The 18,526-nt window shown below is 33.5% G+C and overlaps 1 protein-coding gene across 1 annotated transcript in view; it reads left to right on the top strand.

Moving 5' to 3' along the window:
- Window positions 1-18,526, top strand: part of PCDH7 (protocadherin 7) — a 262,286-nt gene that overhangs the window by 116,120 nt on the left and 127,640 nt on the right. Inside the window, exon 2 of the mRNA XM_039699003.1 lies at window positions 3,298-3,514. Within this exon, the coding sequence (XP_039554937.1) occupies window positions 3,298-3,514 (217 nt within the window). The remainder of the gene's footprint in view (window positions 1-3,297; window positions 3,515-18,526) is intronic.

Here is an 18,526-nt window from a genome sequence, read left to right as displayed (position 1 = left end):
GTTTTGGAGGGGACTTATTGCATTCATAGAAACTAATGCATAAATATTACTTATTATGCATTAGTATTCTAGTGTTCATAACTAAGTTCATAGGGGTTTAAACTCATTTAACTTAAATGCTCTTAGTAACAATTAAAGGACTGAGTTTCATGAACAGTAACATGTACATCCATATACAGGGTTTTTTCAGAGGCATTTTATAGCAACCCCATACTGTTGTCTTTTCATCAACTTTATCTCTAAGATGTTTTTTTGGGTGTAAAAACGAGATGCCATAATTAATTTAGCCCAAATATTCCAAGTATATAAAAACTCATTATCTTTTATAACTGGTAGTTCTGCTCTGACAAATGTTTATCCAGATTATACTGTCTAAACTATATGGTAATTTGCATATCAGAGATGGTGAATGTGGGAAACAGTCAACTGCAATACATATTTAATTTTTTTTTGTTCTTAAAATTCTTTATGTTAATCACATGGAGTGTTTCTAAGTATGGGGTAACAGACATATATCATAATCCAAGTCTATTTCTTTTTATTGAAAAAGGACAGACCATGATATTATTCCATGAGGCCAGATGCACTCAAAATTTGCAATACATTTGTCTGAGAAGGTCTGGTTCTCAGAGGTAATGCAATAGAAAGGTCAGAATTCTGATGTTTATACTGAAAGTAGAAGTGTAATAAATCCTGCAAAATAACCATTTACATGCACATCATTCTTTCAGAAAGAATTTTATCATCATTATGTCATTCTCATTGATATTCTGTGGAAAGAGCTGAACTGGCTTTACTGAACTGAATACTCTGTGTGTTAGTTTTGGGTTAGATAATTCCTATTCAGTACAGCATTTAAGAGAAAAGCAAGATTAACACCCAGTTCTGTTTAAAAACTATTATTAAAAGCTTAGTAAAAGTAAATCAAATTTCTTTCAGTTTCAAGGATATGTAGTGATATTCTTAGGGAATTTTCAGCCTCAGCTATAAAAAAAGCCCAACTTAGCATCTGTCACATCTCTTCCCTACATGCCAATTAGGTAAGGCACATAACTTTCAAAGAATATCTGAAAATGAACAGGATGCTCCTGAATCTTTTATAGCTTGTTCCAGAACTTATTTTAGATAACTTTGCTATTACTCTTGTGGTAGCCACAGATGTGACAAAAAGGTGTTCTCTTCTTGTGATCTAGTTGAGTGTGATTTCCAAGAAATCAATAAGAAATGGAACATAAAGTTCCAAATATTTGATGACTTTTTTTTTTTCCTAATTCCCACTTTAAGTCACATCACTGCTCTTGCAGGAGCTGTAGATGAATCAAAGTCCTTCTGATCTTGAGGAATACAGTCAGTGCAGGTAGCTTGGTGAGCAGCTGCAGTGGGAGCTCTGGGTGTTCGGAGCCCAGGCAAGAGGTCATGCACTGATAACCCTTTGCATAATAAAGGGCATGGGGACCTGTGCCCATCCAGGTGACCAGACACTCAGAGACACCGCAGAAGCTGAAGAGTCCAAGACGCTGCTATGCGCTTTGACTGTGAAAGTATAAAAGCCCGGGATTTTTTCTGTTCAGGGTCCCTCCTCAGAAGTACCAGCTCAAGCTGTTAGTTTTTTATATGGTTATTGCATCAAGACCAAATTATTTTAAGGATTGAGACATCTGAGATTCTGCTATAGGAAATTTGGGGTCGAGCCAGTAAGGAGACCTAGTATGACTATGTGAGTTTGATGTGGGTAGATGCCGAAGGGCGTCTCTCCCAGCTCAGTTGATGCAAATGTGACTGCCAAAATAGTAGGATATTTAGGAATAATCTACGGGATGTTCTAAGTGAATTCAAATCTCTGAGATTCACAGTTTGTATCATTGGCCCATAAGTAATAATTGATGTATAGTTACAGATTACAGCATCTCATTGCATGAAGTTTTGGTCCGTCATACAGTAAAGTATTTCTGGTAACTGTCACTTGTTTAAACTTTTGATCTACTCATGCCAGGAAGGTTTAGCATTATATTTGTTGTCCACCCTGTCTACCATCAGCACTTACCACCTTGATATCTTCAAAGTTTTGTACCCTCAAAATGAAACTACCTCCACCTACCCCTCTACTTGTAAACCTGATGTGGACTTTGTTCTTCAGGGCTTATGTGAGTGGTTGCAGTTGTTGTTTTCTCCCCTCTGGCCTGCATATATATTTCCATCCTGTAGTGACTGCAGTTACCAGTGGGAGTGATGTATGCCTATGTCTCATTCTAACATAGAACTGGAAACATATCTGAATCCAAAGGACAGCACTATCAGACACCCCATTTTAAACACAGGAAAATTTGTGTGGTGTCTTATAAAATGAATCTATTGGTGTTTTTTTCAGAAAGTGTTTTCTAGAACAACAAACATTTTTCTGCAGTTCTCTAAATGTATAATTAAATTATTTTAAATGTATCATTGCTGCTTGAGTGTAGTTTAAATCCTAAGAGAATCCCCTAACTTCTCACTGAAAACCCTGCATGTCCTCAGTGTCCTCTGAAATGTGAGGGATTGACTCTTCCATTTCCTGGGATTCTCATTGGTGCCAGGGTTCAGCATGTAGGCTTCCAGAGCAACAGTAATATCTGTCATTTTCAATGAATACAAATCTCTAACAATCCATGTTTGTACAGTCCCAGTGGAAGCATGTTGTGTCAGCTGTACTTGCGGTGCTTTAAAGGCTTTATTAAGTCAGCTGGCAACACACCCTGTCTCCAGGCACTGGCTTTTATGGCAAAAGACCTAAGAGACTTTTTTGTCCCTTCCTTTTTTTTTTTTCCTTTTTTCCCCCCCTCCTATCCCATGTTAACTAGCTGTCAGAATGTCAGAAACACAGGTAGTGATTTTATAGAAATCTTATGGGTGTGTTGTTATGTTCGTAACACCCACAAAATAGTTTACAGATGAGCACTTTTACCCACCCACACAAACTTACACGTACGTGTGCACACACTGTCAAGTACCTTTATGCAGTCTGGTATTAATTCTGATCAACTTATTACCACTGATTGATAGACAAGCTGAATCAGCTCTCTTATCCCACGTAGCCATTTGAAAGGAGGCTATGACAAACTGCGTGTATTCCAGTAAAATTCCATGCATACTTTGTCCAGTGGCCTTTTATGTAAGAACTGTACTTTCTGTTTGCTTTAATGTAGAGAAAATTGTTTAATTGGTAAATGTTAAAATATTAGTTTGCTTAAGTCATGTTTTGAGAATCAGTTGTTCAAAGACTGAACTTTGCAGTGACATTCAGAATCTTTTCTCTTGCAGCCGTTTCGTAGAGTGACGTTTTCTGTTGTGAGTCAGCCTCAGGACCCGCATCAAGGGTCATTGCAGAGTTGCTATGACAGCGGTCTGGAGGAGTCAGAAACACCAAGCAGTAAGAGTTCATCAGGGCCAAGACTGGGTGCCCTTCCACTCCCAGAGGACAACTACGAAAGGACTACGCCGGATGGCAGTGTTGGTGAGGCAGAGCATATGGAAAATGGTAGGGGCAAACACAACATTCACACACATAATCTCACTAGCAAGTGATACTAAGTAGACTTTTGAAAGGTCAGTCCAAAAACATAAATAAATATATTAAATAATTAATATTGTAATTATTTGATTTTAAAGTTTGTTAAAATGCAGGTATACAAAATAATGGAACATAACACCACTAATTAAAACAGCTTTTTTTCACATTACTTAAAATCTGTACTTCAGAAGCAGTTAAAACACCAAAAAAATATCAGTAGAGGTTTGGGGAAATGGTATTTGAATAAAAGTACATACTTTTCATTTTAGATAAAAGACCATAAAGGACATATATATCCTTATTTCCTTCCATTTTGGACTAAAAACCTACTTAGGAAATTTCCCAGAATGCGATATATACAGTATCAGGAAAAGAAAATAGTATTTTAAAACCCCACTCTAGAGAATTCTCTTTTCCCCAAAAAAGTTGTATAGACTGTTTTCAAAATAAAACACAATGTTAAGTCCATTCTTCATTATTCAGATAGAAGAATATTACTTTTCTTTTCTTCACATGTTATTTTGGACAGTACTTTTACAATATTTCATTTAAATTCAGGGTCCATTTATGTAGAAGGGGAAAATGATAAATACTTATTTGCTCCATAGTAATTCTCATATTATTAAAAACCAAAAAAATATTAGTATAAGTTTCAGGTTAGGTTGTTTTTCTTTCTATCTAAAAATATTCAGGATTTAAAAACCAAAAGGACTTACTCTTTTGAAATATATTTTACCAAACACAAATATTTCACTGTTCTCCACTTTTTTGCGTTGATCTTAAGTTTTATGAAGTCAGAGACTGACTTCATTGTATTTTCATTTGCCCATAAACAACAAAATAAATTAATACATGTCAAAGTGTACAGATTTTTGATAATCAAAGAATTAATGTGTTTTCTAATTCAGTTCTAATAGGTGGGTACATGCAAGAAAGGTGGTATATTTTTTTGTTATAGAATGAATTAATTAGTTTGGCTAAGTGCATGTTAGTTTTTGGAGATTGCAATACTGAATAATTGTTCTTGGGGTTTTGTCTTATCTGAGATAGACATGTCAACCCATTAAAACGATGCTATTTTTCATGGGAAGATATTTCCAAATCTAGTGTACATTGCTGAAGAATGGCTACAGCAGTCTACATATGCTTGAACTGTATATCCCAATAGCAAAAAAAAGTAATTGACTGAAAAGGAAGACAGTATTATCCATCTAAACTTATATTAGGTTATGCACATTTATACATTTGCATTTATATATTTTCCTTCGTTGTTTATATGAATATATTTGTTTACTTTTCATTTTTCTGGGGATGTGGTAGGGGGAAAATGTGGTAGGTGATAATGGTATTAGTGGAAAAAATTTCAGGAAAAAAGCTTGTAGAATTTGTACCTAAATTGGGCTGATTATTTTATTGTCTGTTTTGTGTGGTTAGGATGATAAAATTAAACAACTTGTCAATTCCCTTGGACATCCCACAATATAGATAATTTGTAGACATTAAGTTCTGAATTCAGAAAGAATTTTAATATAGGATATGCATGATCCATACTGGAGAAACTGTAGAATCAGAAATTAATATATTTTTAATGTATTTGGTAGCCAAAGAAAAAGAAAATCACACTAACTGAAGTGAAATTGAAAATGAAAAGTGCTTGAGCCGTGTCATAGGTTAAATCAAAATAGTTAAGTTTTTATATTGATGCAAAAACTGGAATTACATTCTAATAACTAAAATATTTTAGATGCTTCTTTTTTTGAAAATAGATTATTTTATATTTGGTAGGATGATTTTCTTGGATTTGGTTTTAAAAATAGTATTCTAACATTAATAGATGGAAACATAGAGGTAGATAAATACATTAGTTCATGGCGAATGAACAAAAATCTCCAGTAAAAAAATTTTGCATGGTAAAATATGAATAGAACCAGGATTTCCTCCTTCTTTATAAAACCTTGAACAGAAATCTTTAAAAGCTGGGTGATACTGTGGTGAAAATTTTACTGTACAGTTTTCTGGATTTTTCTGTCACATTTTAAAGACAAGATTTTAACAGTGTCAAGTCATCTACCTTCAGGAATTTCTGTTAGCAATAATCTATAAATAATGATGGAACAGGATGGAATATACTTTTGCTCCTTCGTATATGTATTACCTGATATTTGAGTGAGAGTTTTCTGTCACATGATTCTTAAGTCCACTTGTATTTTAATTATTGAATTGTTCAAATTCTGATAATTTAATCTTCAATAATAATGGATCATTCTGACAGAAATAGAATTGAAATTGAAGTCTGTCAAGTGTGCATTTGTCACATTTAATTGGAATCTAGGTAATCTGCAGTGTTTGGCTAGTTTAAGTTTTAATCAGGATTTATACTGGATTTTTATGAGGATTTTTCATGGAAACAGCATTTTGGAAGTGATTTTGGTCATTAATTTCTACTTCAAATATTTACCGTTTAATTTCAGTTGGTGTGAAACAATGCAGTTATAACTAATTGCTTTGTATTTCCTTTCATTTTAAAATTTGAAATAATAATCTTCAGCACAGTACATGAAACCTTCCAATATGTTTCCTTCTTTTTTTTTTTCAAGCCTAGATGACTAAGTAAAACAAGTAATCTTTATAGCTAAAGCAAATTTAAAAGCTTCAGTTCACAGGCAGAGTATATGGGAAATTCAACTTTCTATTTGCTGTTAAGAGTTTCTTTACATTTTCTCAGTTGAGAATAAAACACTAGAAAAGTGGAAAAAAACGGATAAGGGGGTTGATTTTCTTAGAATATGGTGAACATTGCCCAGCAGCCTACATGACTGTCAGATGTAGATTGAAGTTTTATTCTGCTGATTAGCTGTGGTGTCAGATGTGGGAGAAAAAAAAAAAGAAAGAAGAAAAAATGTTAGCAGATTGACTGTGAAAATTCAGTATGCAAAGATCTTGTTAATTAGCAAAATCTGCAGAACCAAAAGTAACTTCTGAGTTAATTTATCCCCTGCCCTTGGAGCTTTCCTTGCAAAGAAATTCTGCTCATATGTGCAGCATTCTCTGATTTTGCTGTTAGAATGGTACTGTCTTAATGTAAATTGCACAATAATTTTCTGAAGAACATTTCCATTACATTCATATTTGTATATCAAGGGCAAATACATTACCATGGTAAATTAGTTTCCTGGTCTTTTGTCATAGCTTTCTAGTTCTGACCATGCCTAATGCGACATCTCAGAAGAAAATTTTGAAAACACTCTGTGACAGAAACTTCCGGAATTACTTCTCCTCCTGACCTCAACAGTTAATAGTCATCATGTGATTTTCTAAATAATAATAATAATAGTACTAAAACCACACTTAATTTACCACAAGATAAGTTACTGGCCTGAACAATGTCTTTCAACAGTGAAATCCTGTGAAGGCTAACAAAAATATTTGGGGTTCATTTTTTTTAACTCTTACTTAACTGTTTAGTGTCTGTTCCTTTTGTTTCATTATGAAGAAGAGCATGGAAACATTCCATTTTAGTTTTCAAATACTATGGATTGTTATGTTTCCTTATAGTTTACCTTTCCTTTGAATTATAAATCTTCCTAGGTTATAAATCTTCTTCTAGCAAAGGTAGGGATAACTGGAGATGTATTCCCAAAATCAGAAGAATGGACAAGAGAGCCTTTTCATATTAATTCCTATGTTATTAAAGATATGATCTTTAAATAGAGCTTTCATTGTTCTGTTTCGTTTCTCTTCACCTGGTTCCATTAGGTCTCTCCCATGTTTCTTGCAACTCTCAGAAATATTTCATTATATTCCTTTCCCTACCCTCCAATTTCTGCATTCCTACAGTTTATTTATGCATGTAGTGGCCTAATCAGGTTGGGGTTTTTGTTTTTTTTTTTTTCAATTTAGCTAGAGGACCTACAGTGGTGAAACTGCAGCACTGCAGGTTATGGCTTGTATGATCTTCCCTCGAGATTTGTTTCCATGCAGTCCTAATTAAACTGTATGCCACACCTGAGATATCTGCCTTAAAGCTAGCTCAGGTACTTCTACATGAACATGTCTTTGATCTGCAGCACAGAATGTTAGGTTAGCCCATGTTTCAATATCAAATACAGTTGGAGAAGAGCAGTCGTCTTTGTGAAAGAAGGAAAATAAGGAATGGTTTACAGATTCCATTTTTGCAGGGGGAAATGGAGTAAAGAAAGATTAAGTGACATGTCTGAAGTCACAGATAAAGTAAGGAGCAGAGCTTAAAAAGGAGCTCAGAATTTTTGTGATTCAGTTACTTGACTCCCAAAAAGAAATCAGTAGATAAATTACGCTCTGACTGACACATGAAATAAAAGCCAGGGAAGAGAAGTGCATTTCCTTGGTTCACATAGTCTGATAATATGCTCTATTTTCAATTACAATTTCAGATTTAGACTGCAAGAGTCAAAGTTCCACCATCAGTATAAAGAAGGGATTCATAATATGTGACAGGATGGCTTGAAAATGTGAAGTGAATTTTGACAATTAATACATATAATTAATTTTATCTATAAGACCATTCTCTCACTTTTGCTTGTGAAATAGATTCTTAATCTGTTCTCTGTACCAAAGTGTGAAGAAAATAATACATTAATTTAGAGAAACCATCTTTACAGAATCTATTTTCCTTTAGCTTTTTATAGTGCAAATAATACAGCTTAAGGTTCCTGAAGACTTAACTGTCCTTATTGTATAATGGCAAACAGACACTCGTTGACTTATTTCAGAGAATGACTGCATTTTTGCAGTTCCCATTATTTTCAAATGTTCTTTCCTCCTGAATTCAAGTCCTAAAATTGCATAAGAATAATTTTGTTTTAAAAGTGTATCCTGAAAATTGATGTAAGTAGTCCATCTCAGAAGCTGAGTCAGTAAAGGTTTTTAGTGTAATGGTTACACAGTAACTGTTCCTTTCTTGTTTGGTTGGTTTCTTTTTATTCTGTCACGGCTGCTGCCTCTACTTTTTCTTAAATATCACTCTGCATGCATGAACCCAAAATACAAGAAAGTGCTGCAAAAATTATTATATAATACAAATACATAAAAATTCTTACCCTTGTTTCTGATGAATCTTAACCTATAATTAGGCATATGATGAATTTTGGATTCTGTAACACTGGCAACATACATGGGTAATGTTTTGGAACACATACATATTCAGTGATGAATGATATCTTGAATGATATCAGGTTTTTTTTTGAGAATATAGCATTCTGATAAGATCTGTGAAAAGACATTTTATAAGAGGAAAGAAAAAGCCTAGCTTGTAAGACAGAAGACAAACTGTGCAGGAATCCCTGATACACTAGTGCAGTCTTATGTAAGGCAGGGAACCTGTCTCAGAAGAACATTGGCTGCTTTTCTCCTTGATTTTTTTCATTTCTAATATTTTACTTTGTTCCTTTAGATCACCTTACCCCATATGTCTGTGAATTTTTTCAACAAAGGAACAAATTTGATAATCTATATGCACATTAGTACTTCAAGTTTCAAAACTATATTCTGCCTATTCTTTAAGAATTGCTTGTATTTTGAAGTGTTATGCATAAATACTTGTAATAGAAATGAGGGAAATATACTTTGTGTCAAACTCCTAGTGCTGATATTTATTTTTATATTTAACCATTCTGTGTTTACATGGTACTTAAAATGCTCTGTGCAAAGTAAAGCCCCAAATATATACCAAATACAATCAGAAATAGCTCTCATTGAAGACAGTAGAATAGCATTTTTTTATATCTTCTCTATTTTCCTTGACTATACAATTATCAACAACTTCTCTGTTCTGTTCATGAAGAGTACCTGAGTTTGCTGTGAGTGGTTTTCTGCTAGATCAGGATTTTAACTTCTCAGAGAACATATGCTTGGATCTGCTGGAATCAAAGAAAGAATGCTTATTTCTGTATTGGAAATCTACCCCCATGCATTGGTAGCAAAACAAATTATTCAGCACTTTTCTGATTTTCTGAATAGAATTGTATATATCTTCCTCTTCTCTCTGTTGCTTTCCCATTGTATTTGTTCTAGCTCCTTTTGTGCTGCAGAGTGAATAGCATATGCCTTTTTTCTGAAAAATCATATTATAGGATTTCTTCCTCCACTCCTGATTTCAGTATCCTGCTCTTAAAAAGAAAATACACTCAGCAATAACTGTTCACCACTGTTAAAAATAGCCTATTGATGCCAGATAACTTGAAATGCTACGTACTAAAACTTTGATTTCTTTTATTACCCTTTAAAAAAGAAAGTCCATGTTTACATTACATGAGTTTTTTACCAATAATTTAAAGTGGAGGAAGACTTTGGATTTTTAAAGAGCCACACCTGCAGTTATATCTGTTAGGATGAAGCAGTGAGGGAGGGGTTTGTATGTGCATGTGGGTGTGCACACTTGTACACATCTCAGTGAGTCAGTTCTCACTGCAAATACTCATGAGATCTAGACAGTTGCAGTTATATAACCTGCCTCATCTATGAATTTCAAATCAATTCACTGAGGTGGATATGAACGAACGTACTAAACTGACAAGTGGAGAACTAAGTGATCAGAAAGTAAAGCAGTATGTCCACTGTCATGCTGTGAACTGACCAAACATTGTGCACCCCTCAAAAAGTAATAATTTGAGCATCAACTTCCAGTTTGATGAAGGTTTTGCAACTGACTTAGTGAAGTTAGGCTTTTGTCCAAGTCTTCCGTGCCAGCTGCTAGCTCAGGCAGCCTCCCACTGATGCAGATTGCAGAACTCCCTTTGATACTGTCGCAGTCCTTAATGTAGATGGAAGGCAAAATGCATTCCAAAATTTACAGACTCAAGGAAGAACAGACATCTGGTTTATGAATGGAATATTTAGCAACCTTTGCATCCAAGGCAGGCTCTTTCCTGAAAAAAATCTAATGCAAAGCTTCAACGGAAATTTATTTTTCCTCTGTTCCAATCAGTCATTTCAACATACTCAATTTCCCAGTTGGCTTTATTTAATCATAGATTCTTTCATTTTCTGGACAACATTAGATCTTTCTATCCCTTCAAATCTTCAAGTATGATGAAGATCCAAAGCATAGGGGTATTTCATCTTCATTTCAGTGAAAAATACTTTTTCCTCTATTTATGGGAAATCTAGATAATGTGTAGGGTCAGACCAAAGACCATTTGGTGACCAAAATAAGGTGCTCAGAGAAAAGTATACCAGAACAAATAAACTGGTTTGTTTTCCAAGTAGTCTTCTATACATCAACAGTTGGGAATTCTGATTCCCTGGGCCACATAATGTGCATTTAGTAATCTTTATGGATTAACATATTTAAATTTGTCCAGTTTTCATTGCGTGCAACTATTAATATCTTTTTCCCAATGAGGTTTTCAAAGTGATTCCCATTATTCTTGGATTGAACAAAGGAAAAATAAACTTCCTAGTCTTCAAAGGAACAGTGTATAGGAATTTTTTAATGAGAATATATTTATTTGTACCTATACTAAAATTTGCTGCTGTATAAGAAATCCTGTATTCAGTTATTATTACAAAAGGTCTAAACCCTAAAAATTGAAGACAACTCTGTCTATCTCTTATGTATTTTAGCAAATATAAATGTATGTTTAGTATACCAAAATCTACAGAAAGGTATTTAAAGGAATTAGGAACTCCCGTATATGTGTAATCTGTAGTTCTGAAAATTCTATTTTATATTTATATTTTATAAATTATTTTCAGAGAAATGGAACAATTTATATGATAAGAAAAGGATTTAAATGCAAGCATAATATGAATTCAAACATTTGAGTATTTCTGAATATTACTACAGTGACACCTATATTGCCTTTTTTGCCTCAACAGCAACACAGCATTTGATGTGAATGCCAACTCAAATGCTTTGAATAAGTAAAAAAATTCATGGCATATCCTAGAACAAGACATGAGAATTTTTAAGAAATGTCTTCAATTTATTAATACAGTAACTTAATATTTCAGGGCTTCTTGACTTGTTTTGGGTAAGGAACAACAATAACAACAAAACTCCCACTACCAAAAACCAGAGGTTTTATGTTCCAACACAATTTTTGTGCACAGATTTATTTCTTACATAATAAATGCAAAAGTCAGCATTTGTTATGTAAGAAAAGGTATTTTAGTAATCAGTATTTTATAAGATGCTTTTTTTTCTGCAGCCTAGAGTAATAAATTCTATTAATATTTATTGCAAATATTTTATTGTAGATAAATTGCCATTCATGTTTAAAGGAGCTGTCCATTCTTATACAGCTTTTTAGAAAGGACAAAAGCATCTCTCACTAAATAAATAACAAAAGATTGCTTTGATGGATTATTGAAAGCTGTACTTTTTTCTAAAATGTAAAATAGGAAATTAAGACATAAAAGTAAACTTCTGTTTGGATAATAAAAAAAGTAAGGTGTAAAGGCAGTGAAGGAAGAACAGTATTGATAATTTATATTGATTATTGCTTTCTTGCTATCAAGTGTGCCCATATGAGCTTCCCCAACTTACTTGCTTTAACCTGTTTTTTAGCTATATTTAAGAAATAAATCAACCCTGAAGATCCCTGCAGGGGTACTTGTTCTTTTTATAAGCACTCTGCATTATTTCATCACAAAGGGAAGACAAATCAAAGTGTATCATATCTAAAATTGCATGTCAACAAGAGATAGGACTATCTTCCACCAAAGTGTTAGTTTTCTCCCATTATGGTTTTGTGGCAGATTTATTTTCTTGATCCAAGGATTTTTGTTACAATTTTTTCTGAAATTATAATAGTGCTATAGAGATCAGTACTGTCCATAGAGAGGATTCTGGGAAAAGGTTCTTTAAATTAAATCTCAATAATTCAAAAAGTGTGTGATATTTGTGCCCTGCTATCCTACTGTCTTTTTAGTATTTCAGCTGCACAGTCAGTGGTTTTCTTAAGTAGTTGTCCTGCTCAAATTAATTCATCTTTTCTTTGAAGAGGCGAATCTGTCCTTTTTTGGGGCAATGCAATAATATTCACATCATCATGAGATATTAAAGTAACATTATCAGTGGAATATGACATTGCAAACTTTCATTATGAAAAGAAGGCAAAGAGAGTTGTAATTTTATCTTCTACTGTTGTTACTCAAAAAAAATAAACTTCTAGTCTCTGAGTAAAGAATAGAAGCCTATTAGGTTTTTTTTTTAACAAAATATTTGAGAGATAAATTTATATATGCATGATATGTTATTTTATTAATATCTCTCAATGTCTAATTCTATTAACAGTGGCCATCACTCCCTGCTACTGAATAAGAAAATTTATGCCAACATTCTTTTCATATTCTGCTATGTATTGCAATAATAATATGGGGATTGTTGTAATATATCAGTAGAATTGACAGCTCTGGATATGTGCTGGTTCTAGCTATCTCCTACACAGACTTTATTCAAGTGCTTGAGAGAGTAATAAAATAGCTAACTTTGTTTTCTAGTTTTCTGGTGGTTTCTAGGGCTAAGGGGGTTAAATAGACAAAAGAGGAGTAACCATGAGTAACATTATCATGTATGGTGATTTTTAAAATATGAGAAATTTAAGTATTTTGGTTGTGTTTTAATATGTCTCATTCAATGACCCATAGCATGATTAATATTTTGTATTTCCTGCAGTTTCATTATTCGGTTAAATTATTTTTGGTAAAAAAAAAGGGTGGGCAAAGGTAGTTAAAATGAGACCTGCTTAATTATATGTACAGAAAGTTTTAGTTCTTATTGAAAGCTTGTAACAGCATGATGAAATAAATTTTGTAATGACATATAAGGCATGTAAGAAAAAATTTACACACTCCTGGAGACCTAAAAAAAAAGGTGACTGTTCCATTTGACAATATGCAAGGAACCTGCACAGTATGACTCAAGAGTCATGGAGTCTGCCTGGATGACTCACATCCTTCCTGAAGCCCTCTTTCCAACGTGGTGTTGTACAGAAGTACAGTAAAGAGGCAGAGGAGAGAAGCAGCATGGACTCTGGTTCTGCTCTTAGCATGCCCCAGATAGCCCTCTCATATTTTAGCAATTAACATTGGCCTGAGAAAAGCTGTAAGAAGAACAGGATTTAATAATTTTGACACTGTATTATCTTTTCCTTTTCTTGGAAGCAATTCTAAAATAATATATTCTGCCATAGTTCTCTACTTGGATGACACCAAGGATGAAGGGTAAAGGGTGAAAGGAAAAAATCAAATTTAATATACACCAAAATGTCTTTATGTGTTTTTTATTCAATATGAGGAACTCAACAGCAGTGTGCAAGGGACAATAATAGAATTGATTTTTCCCACTCATTGTTTCCTCCTATACTGGAAATGGTCATATCTGCAGAATTAAACTTTGGGAAATAACAGTGGCATAAGAAGCTGACTCACAGAGAATGGCAAAACAAAATAGTTGTGAGAGCCAAAGACAGAGTCAAATACATCCTAGATTTTATAAATGACAATACAGAGGACAGGCTCTGTATTGCCACAGTGCACTGTTTCTAACAAAGGATGTTGCTTAGAGGCATAGCTCACTTGCCAGGAGTATAGATATGGAAACTTGAGACACAGTCAGATCTAATCTCACAAATAGTAATGGGAAAATGCAGAAAAACCCAAGATGCCCCCAAAGGTTTAGATAAGTGAATATTTTTCTCTTGCTTTTCTCTTCAAAAGGAAACAATTGCCTTTAGCTTTGAGCAGGTAGAGTCCCACATGCTGTTGTTCGTGCTATGAATTTTAAGGGGAAAAACTTTCCAAAACATAAAGAAAGGCATTATCTTGAAGTTACTTGATAGATGTTATCAAGCATGCTATGTTAATTGAGGAACTTAAGAAACTTATAAAATGAAAATATTCTCTCTACCACCTCTCCTCTCTGTCTAGTACTGTTGTATTTTCTGTCACATGTAACAGACATTTAGAAGCTTCTTTTTAAGAAGGGCCTAAGCAAACAAACTGTACTGACAAGACAAATTTGTTTATTACTGTGAAGATAAATAGTAAAAGAATTGAATCAAGTTCAGTTCAGTAGTGATAGAAAGTCATTACTCTCAGGTGACAGTTAACTGGCTTGTATAAAATGAGTTAGCACTTCGAGAGTATTGCCAACTGGAGAGGTGCTGGTGACCCCACAAGCATTAACTAGCATCCTGTTAAGACTGTCAGCTCAGGAAAGAGGAGAGCAAAGAACAACTAAGGTAAAAGGATCTGATACAAAGCCCATTAGTCTTCGAATAGCAATGGCTGCCAAGTGTTACTTTTTAGTCTGGCTTTGTATCATGGACAGAGTGTTCTGTCTACTCACAACCTGGCACTTCCTATCAGCATTAGGTTGATGTGGAAAGAGGAAATCCACATAGGGCTGAACTTCAGCAGTGGATTAAAATAGTTCAGCCATAATTGTAGTGAAGGACACTAGTTGTGGCCTAAGCTTCAAAGCAGAATTCATTCCTTTATTTCTTAGCACTTATATTAATCTTATTTTAAATTTTCTTACGTGAACAAGTTCAGATCACCACAATGTAAAGAGGTTTAGGAATACTAGCATGTGAAATGCTTACTGTTGCCTCCTGGAAAGTAATGGTACTTTTCAGTATTGGAACTCAGGAGCGCTTTTGCTGTTTTAGTAATACTAGCATGTGAAATGCTTACTGTTCCCTCCTGGAAAGTAATGGTACTTTTCAGTATTGGAACTCAGGAGCGCTTTTGCTCTATTCGCTGAAAACATTGTTAATTTTTCTTCATCAAGAAAGGGTGGAAAACATAGTTGAACAAAAAATTTTTTTTCTACTCTCTAGATTTTCAACCAGTTCTGATTTCCTGCCAAAAAAAGTGGTTTTTTCCAAAATTTTACTGTATTGATTCACTAATTTTTCTCATAAATATTTCTTCAAACTCTCTCATTAAATGAATTTGCCAGTTCCTTGATTACCTCTTCAAAAAATAACCCCATCATTTCCAATTGTAGAAATACACGTATATATTCACAAAAGTGCTTACAATACTGTTTCCAAACAGGTCTTGAAAGAGCAATTGAACATGAAGAAATTCCATTTAAAATGCCTTTTAAAATATTTTTTTTCCTATGTTCACTGACAAAATCTCAGAAAGCAGAGTCTCTGTGTTATGCCTTACAATTTGTTGTCAAAATCTCACAATGTCTTGAACACTGAGAGGACATTGTGGGACTTTCTTGCATCATCTTTTTCACTAGTAATTGCAAAGGGATTATAAATTTGTAACAATTAAATAATAAACTAATTTAGATAGTTGAAATTGGAGTTATTCTTGCCTTTCTATATCTCACACAGGACTAAAATTTCTTTAGCATGATGCTACAATGACTGCTTCTTTTTGCAGAGGAACTACACTCCACAAAAGGGTTAAAATATTTGAGCATACAGTATTTCTGAGATACTGCTATAACAAAATAGATTAAAACTTCATTCACATTACTATAACTCTGTAAAGAAGGGATTTACAACCATTATAAAAAGCTACACATATTTCCATCCTTAAGGCCCTATATTTTGTAAATGCTTTTCACTTAACTGGCATTTTATACTGAGATATCATGGAAACACTGCAAGTAGTATCTGTTGAACCAGACAAATCATTATTTGTGAGTTTCAAATGACAAGATTGTAACTAATGCTATAAGTAGGGATGCAGAATTGCAGCAAATATCTAAACCTGTTATATTTTATGCTTATTGGATTACAGACACTTTGGATCAAACACTGTATGCTTCAACACATTGTCTAAATCCTGCAAGTCTCAAGACTCTCACATATATAATAGAATATTACTCTCAGAATGTATTGAAAGTCCCCGTAACAAAAACAGACACTAGATTGACCTCAAAGCAAAATATAAACTTATACAAATTTCTGATAGTTTTTATTTAACTTCATGTATTTTCATATGCCTATTTCTTATTTCTGTGCTTCATCCATAGCCCCTGAGTGTTGGAACTTTGTGTATAACTTTTTCATAACTTCCATAGATGTGACTTTAGATAAATAATAAAGTTGGGCAAGCTGGCACTTCTGTGTGTGCAACAAGACACTCCCCTGGGAAACAGAGAAGAAAAATATGTAGAAAGTTGAAATTATTAAGAAAGATAATTAGAATTATATTATTTTACTATAAAATAATGTCATATTTCTACTGAAAAAGACTCCTTATATTTTTTAAATTCAGTCTTATCTATGTATACATACATTACCAAAAATGTGACATTTTATCTTTTAGCATTATATTAAATTCTGATGACCTTAGTGGTAGTTGTGGTGTTTTGTGACATGAAACATCTGGCAAAATATACAAATATATGTGCCCTTCAAGCCTCTGATCCCTAAGATACTTATAAAATTTTCAAGTAAAGCACATAGAGAACTATTTATTTATATTTTCCTCAATTGTCTAGTAGGTAAGAGTTTTCCTGTAAGTTTGAGTGTATTTCTGACTTTCTGAAATCTAAACTTGGCCAGCCTTTGAAATCTTTGCATTTACTACTATAGTTAACTAGAGAGAACTATTTTTATCAGTTTAGCAGATCTGTCTTGCAAAGACCCTTCCTTGGATGAATGAGAAAATAAAACCAGAAATGCTTCTAAAATAGTAGGTCAAAATAATAGGTATTAAAAGAAAAGTTAGACAACTATCTGTAAGTAAATAAAATGGCACCTATATTCAAATATCAGTGATTAATCAGAAACTCAGGTAGTCAAATAGAAATCTTTGCAGGGGAAGCAGTTCATCCTCCTGCATCAGCAAGAATTAAGCTGTTTCCACTTGAATCCAGCTTCAAAATTCATTTCACATTATGATTGAGAATAGATATTGGGAGCTGGAGAGTCTAGGATCTGCTTTCAGCTCTGCCACAACCACTACGAGAAAATGAAAAAAACCCCAACTTTATGAAAATGCAAAATATATTTGAAAAATATATGAAAAAATATGAAAAGAATAGGAAGTTCTTTGTAAAGATCAGTGAGTTTCCTAAAGGGGAAGCTGCTGATAATTGCTAATTTCAAATTACTTCCAAGTTTTAGTTTGATTAAGTTCAACCTTTACTCCAACTATTCTCATCTTCTGAAAAATCTCTCTATATTCATGGTGATTTGCAAGCACATAATTTGTCAACAAAGGGAGAAAAATATTAAAAGTGAAGGAAAAGGAGCTACAGGGGTTTGATATGAACCAATACATTCATTTTCCTAAATAAATATTTTTCATCAGAGTTGAGAGTACTGTGTTAAATAAGCTAAGCTTCACATGAATATCTTGTTGATTTAAAAAAGCAATTGGCAATGCTTAATTCCAACAGAATTGCTCTGACCCTTTCCAAGCCTTGCTGGTCTTTCTAGCTCCCACCAAGAAGTTATTTGTTCTTAACAAGTACATCTAATATCTGGAGCTGGATGGAAGAACTTTACAAAGCTTCCACTGCTCCAGCAACATTTCTGAAAGTCCTTTCCTTTCTTAAGTTTGACTGAAATCTTATGCAATGGAGTAATTTCCAGAATTTGGAGAAATGTTTGTAATTTAGGTGTTGGGGTTGAAACAACCCCATAAGTTATCTTTAGTTTAGTGTTGAGCCATAAGTTATCTTTAGTGTAGTACGTAGGAATACTATTGCTAGCAATATAGTGAAGATTATTTTGCTGAATGTTTTAATATGATTAATGAATAATTATCCTTTTCTTACACATGAATAAATTGCTAAAATTGTAATTAAGACAATGTTAAACTATCCATCTAGATGTTCAAAAATATTTTTTTAGGCTTTCTAATAAAGTGGTGGACCATTCACTGATAATGTTGGAGTTCAAAGCAAAAAGTGGTGCCTTTAGTGATGATGTGTATTAATGAAGATGCCTCTTTGTGCTTTAAAAAATCAGACTTAGCTTTCAGTTTGGGTTTTGAATAAGTTAAAAGATACTATGT

The sequence above is a fragment of the Passer montanus genome, unplaced genomic scaffold (genome assembly GCF_014805655.1).
Source record: "Passer montanus isolate IOZ18808 unplaced genomic scaffold, ASM1480565v1 scaffold13, whole genome shotgun sequence".
Lineage (NCBI taxonomy): Eukaryota > Metazoa > Chordata > Aves > Passeriformes > Passeridae > Passer > Passer montanus.
This window is presented reverse-complemented; position numbering and strand designations above follow the sequence as displayed.